This window comes from Zosterops lateralis (assembly GCF_965231275.1).
Source record: "Zosterops lateralis genome assembly, chromosome: 3".
Classification (NCBI taxonomy): Eukaryota; Metazoa; Chordata; class Aves; order Passeriformes; family Zosteropidae; genus Zosterops; species Zosterops lateralis.
Window position 1 is genome coordinate 104094475 of NC_139764.1, and position 16635 is coordinate 104111109.

Genomic DNA, 16635 nt, shown 5'->3' on the forward strand with positions numbered 1-16635 from the left:
AAGACAGAGAGGAAGAAAAGTCTCCCTTAGGTTGTCCTAACAGAGAAGAATCCCTCTCTGCTCATAGAAAACCAAGCACTACTCTTGGAATACAAAACTCACATGACTCAGTCCAGCTCCACCCCTTGGTTCCTTCACTTCCATTTTCTTCTTCTTCCGCTGTGTTTTGCTCTCAGGTCCAGAGAGGCAGAAACGAATCCCTGCTTTTCCTTTTGGCAAATCCTGAAAGCATCAGAAATTTTGTAAGAGGAGTCTGGGAACAGCTAATTTCGTTTTTTTTTTTTTCCAGGAAAACTGATTACCTCCATGAGTGTGTGCTGACAGTGTAAAAGCAGGGCTGTCTCTCTGAACAGGGTACACACCTCAGCTTAACACATGTCTTTGCAAAAAGCTCAGCATGCTCTTCCCACTGCTCCCCAAAGGGAACATTTCCCTGGGCTTCTAGAAATCATTTAAACAGCAAGACTTCTGCTTCTGCATCTCCACCCAAGATACCACTGCAGTGCTGTCACCAAACCCTCTTATCAGCAAACTTAAATAAGTATGTCCTGGGTGCCCGAGATGCTGTGAAGGCTGTGTCAGCTCTGCACTCCACACCTCTTCTAAGGCCTGGGTATTTGAGAAGGTCAGCAGCAGCAGGGTGCAAACACCCAGGGTTTGCTGCTTAGGACGGCAATACCAGGGGCATGATGAACTCCCAGAACCAGCCACCTCCCCGCAGCCCATCTCATGCCTCCTGCAAGTGTGTTCCCCAGCTCCAGCTCTCCCAGATAGATCAGGCTCCAGCTCTCTCAGATAGGTCAGGCAGGGACCATGCCAAGCACCTCCTCCCAGCATGAGAGAGCCCCACAACTGAAGGAGCCTGGCTCCAGGGCTGGGCTGGAGATCCCAGTGTGGATGAGACTGACTCCAGAGGACCATGTCTCCCTTGGCCATCAACAACACTGCCTCACCTTCTTCTCATCCCTGCTCTGATGCTCCTCATCTCCAGTCCAGTTTCCCCACTCCTCCGTGGGAGCCTTCCAGTCAGAGTCCAGGTCAATCACTGAAGGGTCACCTATTAGGGCAAGCATAAGAATGAGTTACATTCAAATCCAAACTGCTTCCCAGCCTCACATGAGTAGCACAAAGGCTGCAAAAATACCTAATGTCTTCTTGCTTGCCCATGTGATATTTAGATGTGTATGTATGCATGTCTTACATGTGTTAAAACATTTACAGATTTATTTTAAAAATGTATTAAGACATATACATCGACTGCCAAGTCACAATTAGTGACAGCACTCTTCATGACAGGAGAAAAATGAGAGAAGGGGAGAAAAGCACATACAAAAACAAAAGCCCTTCCAGCCTGCACTTCAAGAAAACAAGCTTTACTAAACTAATAGTGTGGCTTGTCAAATATTTCCTTTTAATTTTATGAGGAAGGATTGAGGCATATCCAGAAACACTGGAAGACATAATAGGCTCTTCCATTCACTGCAACACACCATCCTCTGGGCAATTATTCATATGGAAGGGCAATATTAACAAAGGATTTGTGCATTCATTATTGCTCTCATTAGTGTTTTCTTTCTTACAAAAAATAGAATCAAGTACATTCTAAACTTCACCTTCCTTTTCTATTTTCTTCTCTTGAATGTAAACCAGAAAAGCACTATCCCAGCACTGATTTCCAAACCTCCTTAAGATACAACTCTAAATTGGCACAAAGTAGGTAACACCTATGCTGCATCAGTTCTGGTAATTTCATGGGAACTGGGCAAAAAACTTTACAAAATCTTTTATGTTTCTCTATCTTTCAGCATCTGGTACCTTTGAAAATCTGGCTGCAAGCCCTCGGCTGCCTCTCCACAAAGCACTGGCAAACTATCCTCAGTCAAGAAGGCAAAACAGACCAGTTTAATTCCTTCACCCAAACTGAATGAGGTGCAAAAACGCAGATAAATCAGCATAAGATGTTGAAAGGGCTATTTGATTATTTTTTAACAATTTGAATGTAACAATTTTAAGTCTTATCCTAACAGGAAGAACAACTTAAAAGCACAATGTACAATGATAACTCTTAGCTGATTACTTCTCTTTAAAAAAAAAAAAAAAAAAAAAAAAAAAAAAAAAAAAACCAAGCTGGATGGAAAAACTTCTACTTGAAGCAGGGCCAAAACCAAAAGCATGCTGGGAATGATAAAAGAAAACTGTTTCCAAAAAGTTGCTCTGACCAGTTTGCTGCCAAATGTTATAAACATGATTATAAACATTGTTCAAGTTTCTCAGTTTCAAATCCATGCCCTCTATATAGACAATATGTCTTTTTCAGAAGGGAAAGGAACAGCTAATTTTGAATGTATTCCCCAATAAAATTCCAGTCCAAAGTAGAATTCAGTCTCCTGAGCTGCAAGGAGGCAGCTCTGCTGATGGATGCTCTTGTGGGTGTGCAAGCAAAACATAACACATGGAAAGCTGCAACTGTTGTTTTCACCTTTTTAACTTCTGGTATCTCAAAAAGTGCATGTATGTATATACTTCTAAACATGAAAATAGTTTTGATGGCAAACTGCCTGCAATGGGTTTATGTTAATGCTTCACCCTTGTCACATGTGGGCATGAAACTTGGCCAGACAGCAGTGACTCTGCCTCATCTCAGAATTACTCCTCCCAAAGTATTGTGTCCCAGGGGTGTTTAAAATCAACTCAGACTAAAATTAAGGGCAATATAAGATTCTTTACAATTTGCTGGATTTGATGGGGAAATCGGATTAAATGTACTTATCCCAAAGCTCTGATTAAATGTACTTATCCCAGAGCTCTGACTTAAAATCTCTTCTGTTGTGGAGCATATTTCCCTTCTACAGTGACATCTCCCACTGTGTCTTTAAATTTTGAATACTCTCTAGTATTTTTAAATCTGATTCTCCTTGGGTCATCAATTCCATCACAGACTAAAACTGATCAGTAATTCCTGGGAACATAAACACCAAAAGGAATGTGCTGTGCAGCAGGATGTCCTCCTGCTCCCCATGTGGGTTTAGCCCTGACAGAGGTGGTATCTCTCGGCACCAACACAGACCAACATCTTGGCAATCTCTGCTGTTTATTTTTACAAAAGCAATGCTGTTAAATGTCATTTTCCAACAAAGTTCTTGCTTGCAGCCCACCCCAGTCCTCCAGCAAACTCCATCAAGACAAAGCTGTACTCTTCTGTTGGTGGCAAACATTTGCAGAGTGCATTTCAAGGCCAAGGTCATTTCCTTGTACCCCATGCAATGAAAACACTTTTAGATCCTGAAAGGCACAACCCTGAAAGTGTCTTCAGAAATCAGGGGGGCTGTCAGCACCTCTGGAGGCAAAAGGCCTATCCCAGGACCAAGTACCTGAACACCCTCAGTCTCCAGTGTCTCTCCTGTGTAATGAGGAGCAGACAGGGAGCAGATGGCTGAGCCCTGGGGGCTGTTGGGGAACAGGCCAACAGCAGCAGGATCTGGTCAAAGGAGACAGTCAGCAGGTTCTCTGTGCCTGCTGATAGATAGGGTGGAGTGCAGTACTGTACAGGCTGAACCTAATTATCTGGCCTGGAAAATGAAACTGGAAAGTACTGCAGCAAAACTCAGTCTTGTGTCACCAAGAAGGGGATTAAAATTTTTCTGATCTGGAGTTGTACATTTGGATTCTAATCTACCATCATCTCTCTTGGCATGCTGTCCCAAAATATGGGCAGCAGAAACTTAAAGGAGGTTCATCTGGCAGGGCAAACCCCTCAGTAGACTGCATAATGTCCATGGCACTGTGCTTTACTGCGGCTCCTGTAGAAAACCCATCACTTTGCAAAGGGCAGTTTACTGTGTTATGAACACAGTCCTAACCCAAATCCTTGCCAACACATCCCTTGTTATCACTTGTAATATGTTCAGTTGAAATGGGTAGATAATTTCCAGTTTAAAGCTTGAATTTCTGTGTTACAGGTCAATAGCTGGGTGAAGGAATCCCTTATTTGGCACCTTCCTTCAGCATAATTCAGTAGAGGCAAAATATCAAGTAAACCCAGACTGGAGACTTCTTTTAGTGGAAAGAAGCTACTGATTCCCATAAAACAAAGGAATTAAAGTTGATTTTAACTCTGGAACAGAAGGAAGGAAACACAGGGTCAGGAGATGCAGGAGTTTTCTTAAGGTTATGGGGATAATTTGCTTTGGCAATCAAGAAGGATTTATTGGGAGGGTGCCAAGACACAGATAAAAAGTGACTCTCTTGGTCATGAGACATTGCATTTGCAAAGTAGAATGTGGATTTTCTGAGATTTCACTGCACTGTTGCCAAAGCACAGGTCCACTGCACTTGGAAGCAGATGCATAGGATAAAATTAGTATTCCCTTGCCTTGTAACCAGACAAAAGTGCTCTAAAACAGCCCAGCACTGTGTGGGTTACATGTTTTATAACAGCAAGACCAGCCACAGCTTGTGATGCATTCTGTGGGACAGCAAAGCTGAAGTACATAAATGTCACCAAAGGGGCAGTGGCAGATGGATGGCACAGGTACACAAAGGGAGTATTAGGAAACACATGCAAGTAAAGCTTCCAAGGCAGAGGCAGGAGGATCAAGAACAACCCTGCAGAAGAAGCAAGAAAGGCTAAAGCAGAGCACTTCCCAGGCTCAAAAAAAAAAAGTGAATTATGTCAGGACCTGAAGTGGTTCAACCCCCTTTCTTTCTCTTTGCGACAGGAATGAAAAGTATGCAAACACTAATGATGAGTAGGGAAAAATGATGAACAAAACTTCCCACTTTGGGGCTCCCTTCCCTCATGGCAAAATCCTGGCCACCTCAGCCTGCTGGTGGGACTGGTGGGACTGCAGCCATCAGTGCTGACTATGTGGCTTCAACTCCAAGACACTGAATGTCCCCAGCTAACAAAGGCTTAGATTGCTAAGCACTAATTGTTTGAATTTGCAGAGACAATGGCTGATGACAGAATGAGAATTTCAGAATCAATGAGGTTTGAAGTGGCCTCTGGAGATTGTCTAGTCCCACCCTCATGGCTCACAGAGGACTCAGCTCTGCAGGTTTCTCAGGAATGCAGCAGAGTTTTGAATATTTTGAAGGGTGAAGAGTCTGCAACTTCTCTGGGCAAACTGTTCTGTTGCCTGACCACTCTTACCATAAAAATAAAAAAGCTTTCACTTATGAATAAGAGGAAATTCACTTGTTACCCATTTGCCTGTTCCTCACTCTCTGGGCCAACCATAGGCAATGACCCCATCAGGTGCTCATGCACAGGCATGGCTGCATCTTCTCCAGTATATCCCTGACTGTCTTGTACTGGGGAACCCAGAAATGGACACAGGACTCCAGATATGACAATAATTAAGAATTAACCACCAGCAGTGTGTATCATTAATGAATGTCAACACAGGAGCGTGTTGTTTGGAAACCAGCCTAATTGAGAGTCTTAAATATTCCAAAAGTGACTGCCCAGTTCCCTTTACCACTAACTCCCTCTCTCCCTTTATGTATACAAGCTTTCAGTTGTGCCAACACTTAAACCTCAAGCCTTTTGTAAGTGAGGGTGTTATTATTGCTGGTACTTCACAAGAAGATAAGCTGATGTGGAGCAGGGAGCAGGCCAAGGCAGCTCCACCAGCCGGGCCAGAGGCAGGAGTCCAGCATCGAGCTCCTTTGGCTGCACCAGCCCAGCACAGAACAAAGAGGTTCATTACATGTTCTGCTCTGGACTTGATAAAATGACCCCAGCTCATATTTAGGCTATGAATGGCATTATTTTTTATTTTTTTTAGTTCCCAAGCCTGCAAGAGCTAACAGGCCATGCTTAACTGTCTAAGAGCTCATTTTGCCTGCAGCGCCGACCTTAATGCCAACCATTACCTCATCTAAATTCAGGGAATACATGTTCCTGACGCACCCCTCCCCTGCATCAATATCAAGGCTGATGATTCAAAGGTAAAAAAAAAATTACCAGGACAAAAAAGCAAGCTGTAAGACAGACAGAATCCTCTAAACACTTCTGCTCTGATGTTTGCAGGAGCAAGTTGCTGAATTTGTTCCTATCGCTCTACTCTCAGACAGATACGGAACTCCAAAAGCAGAGCTCTGCTTGGCTTTGCAAGTGCAGATCAAGCCCAGAGTGTGCCAAGTCTGACACGTGCTAAATGTTGAGCAAGGGAACGCTGCTGCCCACCCTGCCTCCCTCCATCCTGCCTGTGTGTGACGGGCTCCAAAGTTGGAAAGTGCCAGGCACCCACTGCAGCAATGCAGGGGTAAAGAAATACAGCACCAAGGGAAGGGAAGGCTCAGGGTTGGGGATTTTGTTTTTATTCTTTTTAAAGCAAACTGTGCTATTTATAAAATCATGGCCAAAATGATGCATCTGCTGCAGAGCTTCAGTTACTGCTGGGCTGAGAAGCAAGACAACCACAGTCTTTTCTCCTTAATGCATTCCACCCCTCTGGGTTCTCCTGCAGTTAAGCAATCAGAGCAGCTAGAGCACAGAGGTTTGCTCAGCTCATCAGCCATTATTCCTGCAAGAGCAGGGAAAGGCCTCCCAACAACAGGGGTATATATAAATACTTCACTCAATCCTGACCAAAAGGTCAAGAGAAAAGGCCATCTAATACCCACACTGTTTATGCCAAATTATTCCAACCACTCAGGACCCATGCTTGTCTTGCTTTTAAAACTAAAAAAAAAAAAAAATTACCAGTCATAAAAAGACTGAAAACCTGATTGCCCCAGTGCACTGGAGTTGTATTCTGCATCTGGCTTGAGGGCATTTCCAAGGAAATTTAAAATTTTGGCAAAGGTACGCAGAGTTTGAAAAGCACCCTGTCCTCCCACAGCTCTCCCTCAGCCACCCCACTGAGCTTGGGCTGCAGCTGCCTGGAAAAGGCTCACTCAGCTCCACCTTCCCACACAGCGATGGGAGGGAGGGAAACACAATGCTTCAGTTATGAGAACCAAACACAGCTTTGAACTCGTTTCACAAATTCACTAATCTGGGTTGACTGGTAACACGTGGGGCTTTTTGAAACACAGAGCCCATCCTGGTGCCTCTGGCTCAGGAAGTCCCTGACCCGTTCTCTGCAGGGTGCGGGGAGGGATCACCCTGTGCTTGCCCTGTTCCTGTGCTTATCTGCCTGCAGCTGATAGCAGTGCAACTGCTGGAGAGAGGACAGGGGAGCCTGCAGACAGCCCCCTACGGCTGGTGCTGCTGCCCAGGAGCTCTAATTACACTTTGCACCAGTATGTATGCACCAGAACAGACTGTACCAACTGCATTATTTGTTTTTCTTCTGAAGGAAAAAAAGTAAAATGCACTTTCTTGCCCTTATCAAGGGTTCCACGTGGACAGCTGCTGCCTTGACCGAGCTCACAGCAGCTCTGGGCACCTGCTCAAAACCAGACCCACAGGGTCTCCCTGACCAGCAAATGAACCACATGGGAAGTAGACCCTGATGTCTGAGGCCTGGGGAATGGACTGAAGAGAGTTCTTGCATTAGTGCACTTGTTTGTCTACAAAAAAAGGGCAAAGAGACATACCCTGTCCCTGCCACACATCATCTGCTGGGAGGAAAGTCGAGCTGCCATGCCAACAGCATCTGGAAGGACTGTCCTCAGATGATTTACTCTTCACGTTATCTGCACACAGGAAAGTATGTGCATTAAAAAATTAAACCAAAAAAAGCCCAAATCTCAAGCCTAAAAGATAATCACATAGGTATATTCGCATTATTAAAACCAATTAATCATGCCCCTGTCTGCTTGCTATGTCACGATGCCTGGATGTTATATAATTTAAGCCACATGTTAATCTATGCTTCTCATCACAGTGGATTTATTAACAAAGGCTGGACAAGGACACTATATGCATAAGTTATTAAAAACAACTCACTCAGGAGTGGCTACACTAACAACATTCAGAAATGTAAACTCCTGGCACATCTCTGTTGGGACCTAAGGAGTGAGCTGTAGTTCCTGCAGAACAAAATCACACCCAGAGTGTCCAGCCCCAACACCCACCACCTGCAGTGAGAAGGCATCTGCTCAAGCCCACAGAAATCCATAATTACTAAATTGCTCCATAAAAGAGCACAGGTGAGAGAGCTGCTGGAGGAAAAAGTTGTTTTGATGATTACTTTTAATAACTAAAGCAACCAGTAGGATTCACATGCCTCCCTGAATGACCCTCCCTTAGCCCCTTTCTAATGCCTGTACATCACAGACTAGAGTATTCTTCACATCTTTCATAAATCAAAGTTGGTGGTTTTTTTTCATATCTCTGACTTCTCCTTTCTTCCTTTCACCTAATGAGCTCAGAGGTTTATGCAGTTGTGTATGACTGCATAATGCAGATTTCTCCTTGTTGAGTACTTGTACATTAGGAGCTGCTTGAATCCCCTGACAAAGTGTTGGAAAAGAGATGGTTAAATATGGGATCTATTATATTAATTGCCTTATCTGGCTTTGGAAGCTGATTTCAGCATTCTGGCTAACATCACACACACTGTTTTGTGCACAGATATCTGTATGTATCCATGCTTGTCTTTAGCATATCTAACAGATTCAGGGCCAGACTTTGCATTAATCATCCAGCTGAACTTTCAGTCAAATGTGAATTTCTGGTAGGCAGGGAACGTATGAACCAGGAGTGCTTGCAATCAATCAGCGAAGACTGAGAGTTACAAAGATGCAAAGTGAAGGCCAGAAATGAGGCTTAACTCAATGCAGAACGAGGAGATGCTCCACCCTGCTCAAGGCCAGGCATGGAGAGGCTCTAGCAGAAAATCCCTCACTGTGCTGGATGAGAAGCTGCTGGCTAGGCAGCCTCTAACACAGCCTTTCCAAGCTGCACATTCACTCCCTCCCTTGGTCTGAAATTCTCTGAATTTGCTGATTATCAGAGCACAACAGAAACCTTCAGTGTGAGTCAACCTAACAGAAAGAATCTGCAGAGGAGGCAATATTTTTTTTTATTTATTCCGAGATGAGTACATGAGTTTGGAAAGCGCTCAATAAAAGGTTCTGATGTTGCTCCCTAAAACCCTGGTGTGCTGGATTGCAGATGCAAGCAAACTCTTCGAGGGAGAGTGACTTATGAGCTGTGGCTCCAGAAAAGAAGACCCATGTGTGATCAATGACAGCCCTTTTCAGCCAAACAGCTAAGAAAGTGATGGAAGAATTCAGATAGAAGTACAATGAGAGGCCACTCACCTAAATCCCTGGAGAAATCTGACAATGTCCCAAAGGTAACAGGACAGGATTTTACATCTGCAATATCCCAGGTTCCTGCATTTAAAATGCAAATAAACAGTAAATCTGATGTCATGTTCACAGTTTCTACCTCATGTTCCCAAGCTCATTACAGCCCTTCCATGTTCTCTTCTTTCCAAGCCTGCATCCACTGCTGTTGCTGGACAAGCATCAAGGAAGGAGAAACCACCTTTATGGACAGAGAGTCCAGCCCCATCACCACGTACACCTTCTCAGATTTACAAAGTGCATGTCACACCAGTGTGGCACTACTCTGGACCTGAATTCCTCATTCATCTGAACTGATGTCCCCTTTATGCACTGCTGGCAGAAGCTGTCATGTATTGGAATTTCTCATGTATTGGAATTGGCCTTTTGAAAGCATTAGAGTAAAAATGGTACTAATGTCCTCCCCTATCAACCCTGTACTTTGCCAGAAAAGGACTCTAGCAGAGAAGGCAAGTCACATGAGAGTAACCTAAGAGCATTTTCTGAATCATCAGAGTACTGGATTACTGCTGCTAAGGTGAGTCATCATGTGGTCTTATATACCATTCAATTCAGCCACCATGCTCAATTAATCACTGAGAATGAAGTCAAAATCAAATGCTTTTGATTTAGGAATACTCTTCCTTTTCCTATTTTGAAATACATGGATATACCCTGCAGCCTGACTCTGACCATGTGTAAGCATCCTCAGAAGGACAGTTGTAAAGGACACAAATAATACCTGTGGGTAGAAAACTTGCACCCAGCAAGTAGTCTACAACATGAGAAATTCCTGCCATAAGGACCCCTTTTTTCACACTGCTGGGAAATGAATGACATCTAGCAGGTTCCAAGGGGAGTGGACAACACTGTGTGTGCAGGATGAATGTTGGTGGGGCTACACTCTGATGAGGACACAGCAATTTGTGAAGCTTCCCCTCAGCAATGTTTGAATGTCAACACTCACCTACATTGGAGAAAACATCGTCTTCTGACCTGGAGGGTGCCGAGTCTTCCCGTAGGGCTCCTGAGCCCTTCAGCACGGTCCCACACTCTGCTTTGGCAAAGAAAGCACCTTTTCCACCACCACCAGGGTCCTCTGCGAGTGGCCACACTGCTCCCTTCTCATCCCAGTCAAAGGCTGGCTCAACTGCCGAGCTACTCAGGGATGCTCTGCTGGAGTCTTCTCGGGAATAAACATTACCACAGGATCATCATTATTTTTAATTACAAGGAAAAATTTGTTCAGGAGAGACAACAGAACAAAGCCTGATCTAAACCCATCAGACTACTGCCAACTGAAATTATTTACAGATATGATGACAGCAAAGCAGAGCTCCTGGGATGGGACACTGAAGTGGAAAACAGGAAGGCCAATGTGAGAAGGACGGCGCCACAGCGGCCTTGGGCATCCCTCACTGGAAGGGAGGCTCAAGGCCTCCAGAGTCCTGCTGGGAGTCCAGAGCAGGGAAGGAAGAGAAAGAGAACAGCTGGACCTCCAAGAAAAAAGAAAGGAAACCTCTTGGATGTTGGTAGTTCAAGGCTGCTAGAGAAATCAGTGCAGGCATATGGATATTTTTTAAAAAGAGAGTTTTATTACTCCAGCCTTCAGAATAGCAAAGCATTTCTGGAGCTCTGGTGAGGAGGAGACCACAGCTGACATCAACTCCACCTTCACATACCTTAATGGTGATGCTGCTGTTTCTCCTCTGCCAGGGAACAGCAGCCAGCACTTGTCAGGGTTAGGGCTGCTTCCTAGAAGGTCAGATCTCACTACTCTGTAAATGCCCATGCTAACATGATCATGGGGTTCAGCATTCTGCACAGCCCAGCCTGCAGGATTGCACCAAAGCCTTCTGGTGCTTCAAATGAGACTCGGTGAACTGAGCTCCCTTTCCTGAGTCAGCAAAGCCCTTAACACCTGCATGACCTTAGGGTTAAACCCTGTGGGGTTCTGCATGTGGAGCTGGCACCACTGATGACAACAGGTCAACTCACATGAAGAAAGAAATGTGGACCTGTTCACATTGCTGGAGAGAAAGTGGACATCTCAGCACCTCTAGCCTTTAAAGACCCTTGATAAAACAAGAGTTAAAAATCTGAACTCTTGATATTTAACTCTATATAATCCAAATGACAGATAAAGTGGTCCCAAGGTGTCTGTATATTTTTATATTGAAATTTCCTGTTCCCTTGCCCTTCAATTTTGATAAGGCATCTGAGAGTACTTTAAGAGCCTTATTGCAGATAGTGCACTAACACATACATCCAGCTATATCTCCCAATCCAGCTACGTCTCTCCAATATCCAAACTCCTATTTTAGCTTCTAAATTATTCTAAGATTACAAACCTAAAGGTTATTTTGATCATTTTATCACAGATAATAAAAATACTTTCAAATGTCTTAATTCCAATACCAGCTTTCATACAGTGGTTATTACATAAAACATGATTAGCAGAAATTCATATAGGCATAAGTGCACAGCAGACACCTTGAAATCCCCAGAGGAAAAATGTGGAGTGAGCACGAAGTGTTGTTTCAATTTATCTCATTAGGGTAAGAGCATACTCCTGTTACAGCTCTTTAGTCTGGGCAATCCTGGACTAAAGAACCTGTTTGGAACTGAGCAAATTATGCATGTTTTTATACGTCCATTATCAGAAAACTTCTATCAAGCCACACAAAAGGAACAAGCCCACGTGAGACCAAGCCTTTAGCAGATCTACAATCTAACAGACATCTGCTTTCAAAGTCCTGTGGGTAATGCTGTGCACTCTGCTGTGTGTTTTAATGAGAGCATGGAGTAAAAGGCAAGCCACCAAGTAAAAGCTCCCAAAGCTGTTTTTTCTTAAGTAAATAGCCTCAGTAAGTGAATGAATTTTGCTGCCAAATGATAAATAGAGCAAACAGAAAGATGCTGGGTTGTGGGGAGGGATAACAAACCCAGCCAGATCAGGTGTGTGAATTGAGCCTGTAGATTTACCTTTTTGTTTCAGCCTTTCCTTCCTTAAGTGTCTCTTTTCGCGGCTGCTGATCTTGGTCTGCCAAACTCCTACAACACAGAGCAAAGTTCATTTTTAAGCTATCAAAGAACCTTCTATGCCTTTACTGCCTTTACTGCTTAGCACCAAGGTAAACAGCCATGTGAAAGTTTCTGATGCTGGCTGTAAAAGAGGCATCAGATCTCGTGCAGCACGTCCCCCGTGTGCAGCCCTTGCTTCCTCTGCAGAGATGTGTTACATAAGAAATCCCCATCACAGACTTGTCTGTTGTGTCCTGACTCATGTAACTGCACATATTCTTCTGTCCTTTGTGTCAGCCTGATGCAACACCCATTCCCTTGGAGGAGATGTCACAGCAGAGCATCAACCACCTCATATGTCTGATAATGGGGAAAAGATAATGAAAATCTTAACCATTAAATAAGGCTTCAGTTTACTCGGTTCCTCTAGCCCTGAACACACCCTAAGATTTGTTCTGCCACGTGGACACCCTCTCCTGCTTAGCTGGTTTACACACACATTCATTCACACCTGTGGGGCCACATCCTGTCTCCATCCATGCTCTCCATGACCTAAGAAGTCAGAGCAAAATGGTTAATGAAGGAAAAAACACAGCCCCTGGAGCTGACCAAGACACTTCCTTTCTCTGAAGCATCCCTGAAGAACATATGAAGCTTCCCCAAAAAACACATAAAACAGTTCAGCTGGTGCATCCATTCAAAAAATTACAGATCCATTTGAAGAAAGCCTCTGCTGTGTCCCCTTCTCCCCCAGGGGCCCCAGGAAAGACTCTGGTACAACAGCAGGGAGGGCTTCTCTTGCTCTCACCACCACACTAATCACATTGTAATCTTTTAAGCCCAGAAAAGCTTAGAATTTGTTGTTTTCAATGTAACTCTTGGTGGGGGGAGGCAGAGAGGTGCTCATGGGATGCAATGTATTTTCCAGTGACATTCTAGCTGCCTGAGATTTCTCTGCCAGATTTCCCTGCAGACCTGCTTGCAAACAAAGGTCTTGGCTCTGCTCACAGGTGTGCTACAAGTTGGCTGTGAATTTCCCCAGCACCTTTACCAGCCTCAGTCATGGGCACAAGAATGTGCTACTCCATCAGTGTATCAGCATGGCAGAGGCAACAGGATTAGGGGAAGAGCATGAGGAAGGACCCCATTGACCACTGGGCCTCTGACCACTTCAGAGATCCCTCCTCACCTGCAGATTTGCCCTCCCTGTGTACACAGTTGGGACCTGGGGAGTGTGGCAGGAAAGAACATGGGTCCTGTCAGAGACTGAAATGTTATGGTTTATGGCTTAAACATCTTTATGAAGGACTTTTGCCCATTATAGAAAAAATCATAATGAAGCTGAACCACCAAAGCCCACCCTGGAAGGGCCTCCTGACTGAAACCCTGAACTGTGGGTTAAACTGCCTAAGGCAACTTGAGATAAGGGCAGTGACACTATTGTTCAAAGCATCTGGAAGAGCACCCACAGCCCAGCCCAGCACCTTCTTTGAGACAGAGACACAGCCCCAGGTTTATCTGCTGCCAGGCTGGCACAGACCCTGCACTAAAGGGGGGAGGAGGAAAGGTCTTTGGTTCATGGCACAGCCATGGCAGTGAGCACCCATCCTCTGCTGTGCAAACCAGCTCAGCTGCAGGGCCCCTGCACCCCAGGAAAGCCACATCTAAGGGACATCTGTGTGAGGGACAGCAGAGGGGTGTCATGGCCCATCAAAGGCCCCTCCCAAGGAGTCTCCAGACCCTGCACCAGGGCACTGCATGTGATTTAAGAGATCCACAGCAAGGGACAGTGTCAAACCTGCTCCCCTCAGGGAAGGCACATGGGCATTGTCACCTGTCTAAATTTATACTAATCCATGGGATTTTATACTTTTAGGCAGGGGACCCTGACCACCAAGAAGACCAGATGGAGGAAAGCAACAAGGTGTCGTTGGAACCCATGGAGGGGTGATACATTTCTAACTTTTGTCACTCTCCCTGCTCCCCCACACATCCCTTTTTCTATTTTTCTTTCTTTCTTTTCTCCTTCTTTCTCATTGCCTCTTTTACTATTAAATAAAATATATTGATTTTTTGATATCAACATCTAAGCTAATTTGGTTTTAATCAGGTTTTTTGGGTATATTTAACTCTTTCAGAACTCAATCATTTTTATTCACAGAGAGTTAGTTCTCTTTAATCCTCTGTAATTAAACCAGATCACAACAGCACCTGTCTACATAGTCACAGTAGGAAGGTGCAGGTGATAGAAATAACTCTCAAACTGGCAGATTTCCCCACTAACACTAACTAACTAGAATAGTAGAGAAGGCCTCCCTTTTGACATACTTCATCTCATGTTATTTGGTAATATGCATCAGGTAACAGAAGAATCCGATCTTTTGTTACCTTCTTCCTCTTGCAGTTTGTCTTTTTCCACAGAAAGCAGATCTTTTGGCACTTCCTTGTCTGAGCACTGGGTTTTCCTCTTCTTCTTAGGCTACAGTACAGAAGAGATAGAGAGCAGAAAGATAAAACAAGTATTTGTTATGTTTCGTCCAGAAGAAAAAAAAAAAGTCAGGGCAGTAGTTGCGAAATGGAGACAACCCGTGGTACTCACAGAGAGTAGGGGGTTGCTGGAGTCTTTTAAGTGTGTGCAAAAGTCTTCCTGAGGAGATTTTATTGCAAATTCTAAACCAATAAACACTATTGCTTTGGATGTACAAATCTTATCTGCTAGATTAGAAGGTTCACATTTAATTCTAGAACATTCAGTTCTATAGTAAGATTTGCATTCATTGTTCCTAAGTTCTAATGTTCTTCTGAAGGAGGAAAGTCTAAAGTATTTACCTCCTTTAAATCAGGAATGCTATAATCAAGAGTTAGGACTCTGCCAATGCTTAACAAAAAAACCCAGCCCCTTCCCCCACTTCAAACCATGGAACAGCCTATTTTTAATGAAGGTATCTGTAGTTCACACTAGTCTGAAAGGGCACAGGAATAGCTGAGGCCATTTTCATACAGCTTGATGAAATAGTAGCACTAACCTTAAACCATAAATTTTGAATGTTCTGGATTCAACAGTGGTTCTTGACTTTTCCAAGGTGGGAAACCTCTGCCAGAAATATAGTTCCCTGCCCATGCTCAGGGGCAGCTCCTCACTTACAGTCACAAAATCACAGAATGGTTTGGAAGGGACCTTAAAAATCATCCAGTTCCAACTCCCCTGCCATAGGCAGGAACACCTTCCACTGGACCAGGCTGCCCTAAAGCCCTATCCAGCCTGGCCTAGAACACTTTCAGGGATGGGGCAGCTTCTCTGGGCAACTTGGAACTTTCTGTAAAGATCTGGAAGCTCTCTAAAGCATTAGCCTCTTCCTCCACACCAGTACAAGTGCTCAATACCAAGGTAAAACCCTTAAACAGACCCAAGGAAATGTCCCTGTCAGAGCTGGAATGGAAATACAGGAGATTCCAGCACCCACTTCTGGGCTTGGATGATGAGACCATTCCCCTCGTGGTGGCAGTGACAAACACTACAGTGTGGCTGTGCCACAAAATTACATGGTCTTATATTCCTGCATCATCTCTTAAGTGCAGCAAACCAAGGATGAACAAACTACCTTAAAAAAAGGAACATTCTTAAAACAACTGTCTCTTGAAAGACAATACATAAACTCTAAAACTCTTGCTGGTACCTTGAGGAGTTTTTTCTCTTTGATGTTGACTGATGTGATCAGATGGCCATTCACTGGAACCTAGGAGATGGACAATAAAAAATGCGTTATAGTACATATACATGCATGTGTGTGTATGTGTAAATACATATATAAATATATTTATTTCATTACCTTCCTACATTAAATATAATGTATGAAAGATACAGCTAAGTAACCCCCTGTACAAATCTGGGCTAGAATTTGTGGCCTTGTTCCAACTGCAGTAATTTATTCCAAATTAATTAGTCTATGCTAAGCCTTTATGAATGTAAATCCAGAAACTCCACAAAGATTCATTCCAAAGCAGACATATTTGTGGTTTATCATAAGATTTGTCTAGGATCAAAGTTGTTTTTCAGATAGGGTAAGCCTGTCTTAAAAAAACAGCACAGACATGAGAAGGCTTATTTTAATTCTTGTTTACCAGTTGGAGTGGACCTTATGTTCCCTCTCAAGTCTATCTGACCAACTAAAAGAACAGATTTTATCCTACCTACATCTAGTAAAGTAAACAGTAAACGTTTAAGGACTTTTCAAATTATAGTTTAATTAATGTCTCAGCTGTCTCAGAATTCCCTGGCAATTGCCAGCCACCAGCTACAGGGATGGGAGGGTGTAAATCTGCCCCTGAGACCACAAGGGCTGTGCCAGGAAAGGCCACTGCACA

At 43.9% G+C, this 16635-nt stretch overlaps 1 protein-coding gene across 1 annotated transcript in view; it reads right to left on the reverse strand.

Moving 5' to 3' along the window:
• The window catches only part of LOC310907430 (uncharacterized protein), a gene marked incomplete at its 5' end in the record, with an annotated part of 30934 nt that overhangs the window by 4025 nt on the left and 10274 nt on the right, over window positions 1-16635 (reverse strand). Inside the window, 8 exons of the mRNA XM_083857645.1 lie at window positions 103-222; window positions 954-1057; window positions 7549-7647; window positions 9220-9294; window positions 10214-10429; window positions 12232-12300; window positions 14659-14749; window positions 15948-16007. Coding sequence (XP_083713771.1) covers window positions 103-222; window positions 954-1057; window positions 7549-7647; window positions 9220-9294; window positions 10214-10429; window positions 12232-12300; window positions 14659-14749; window positions 15948-16007 — 834 coding nt within the window. The remainder of the gene's footprint in view (window positions 1-102; window positions 223-953; window positions 1058-7548; window positions 7648-9219; window positions 9295-10213; window positions 10430-12231; window positions 12301-14658; window positions 14750-15947; window positions 16008-16635) is intronic.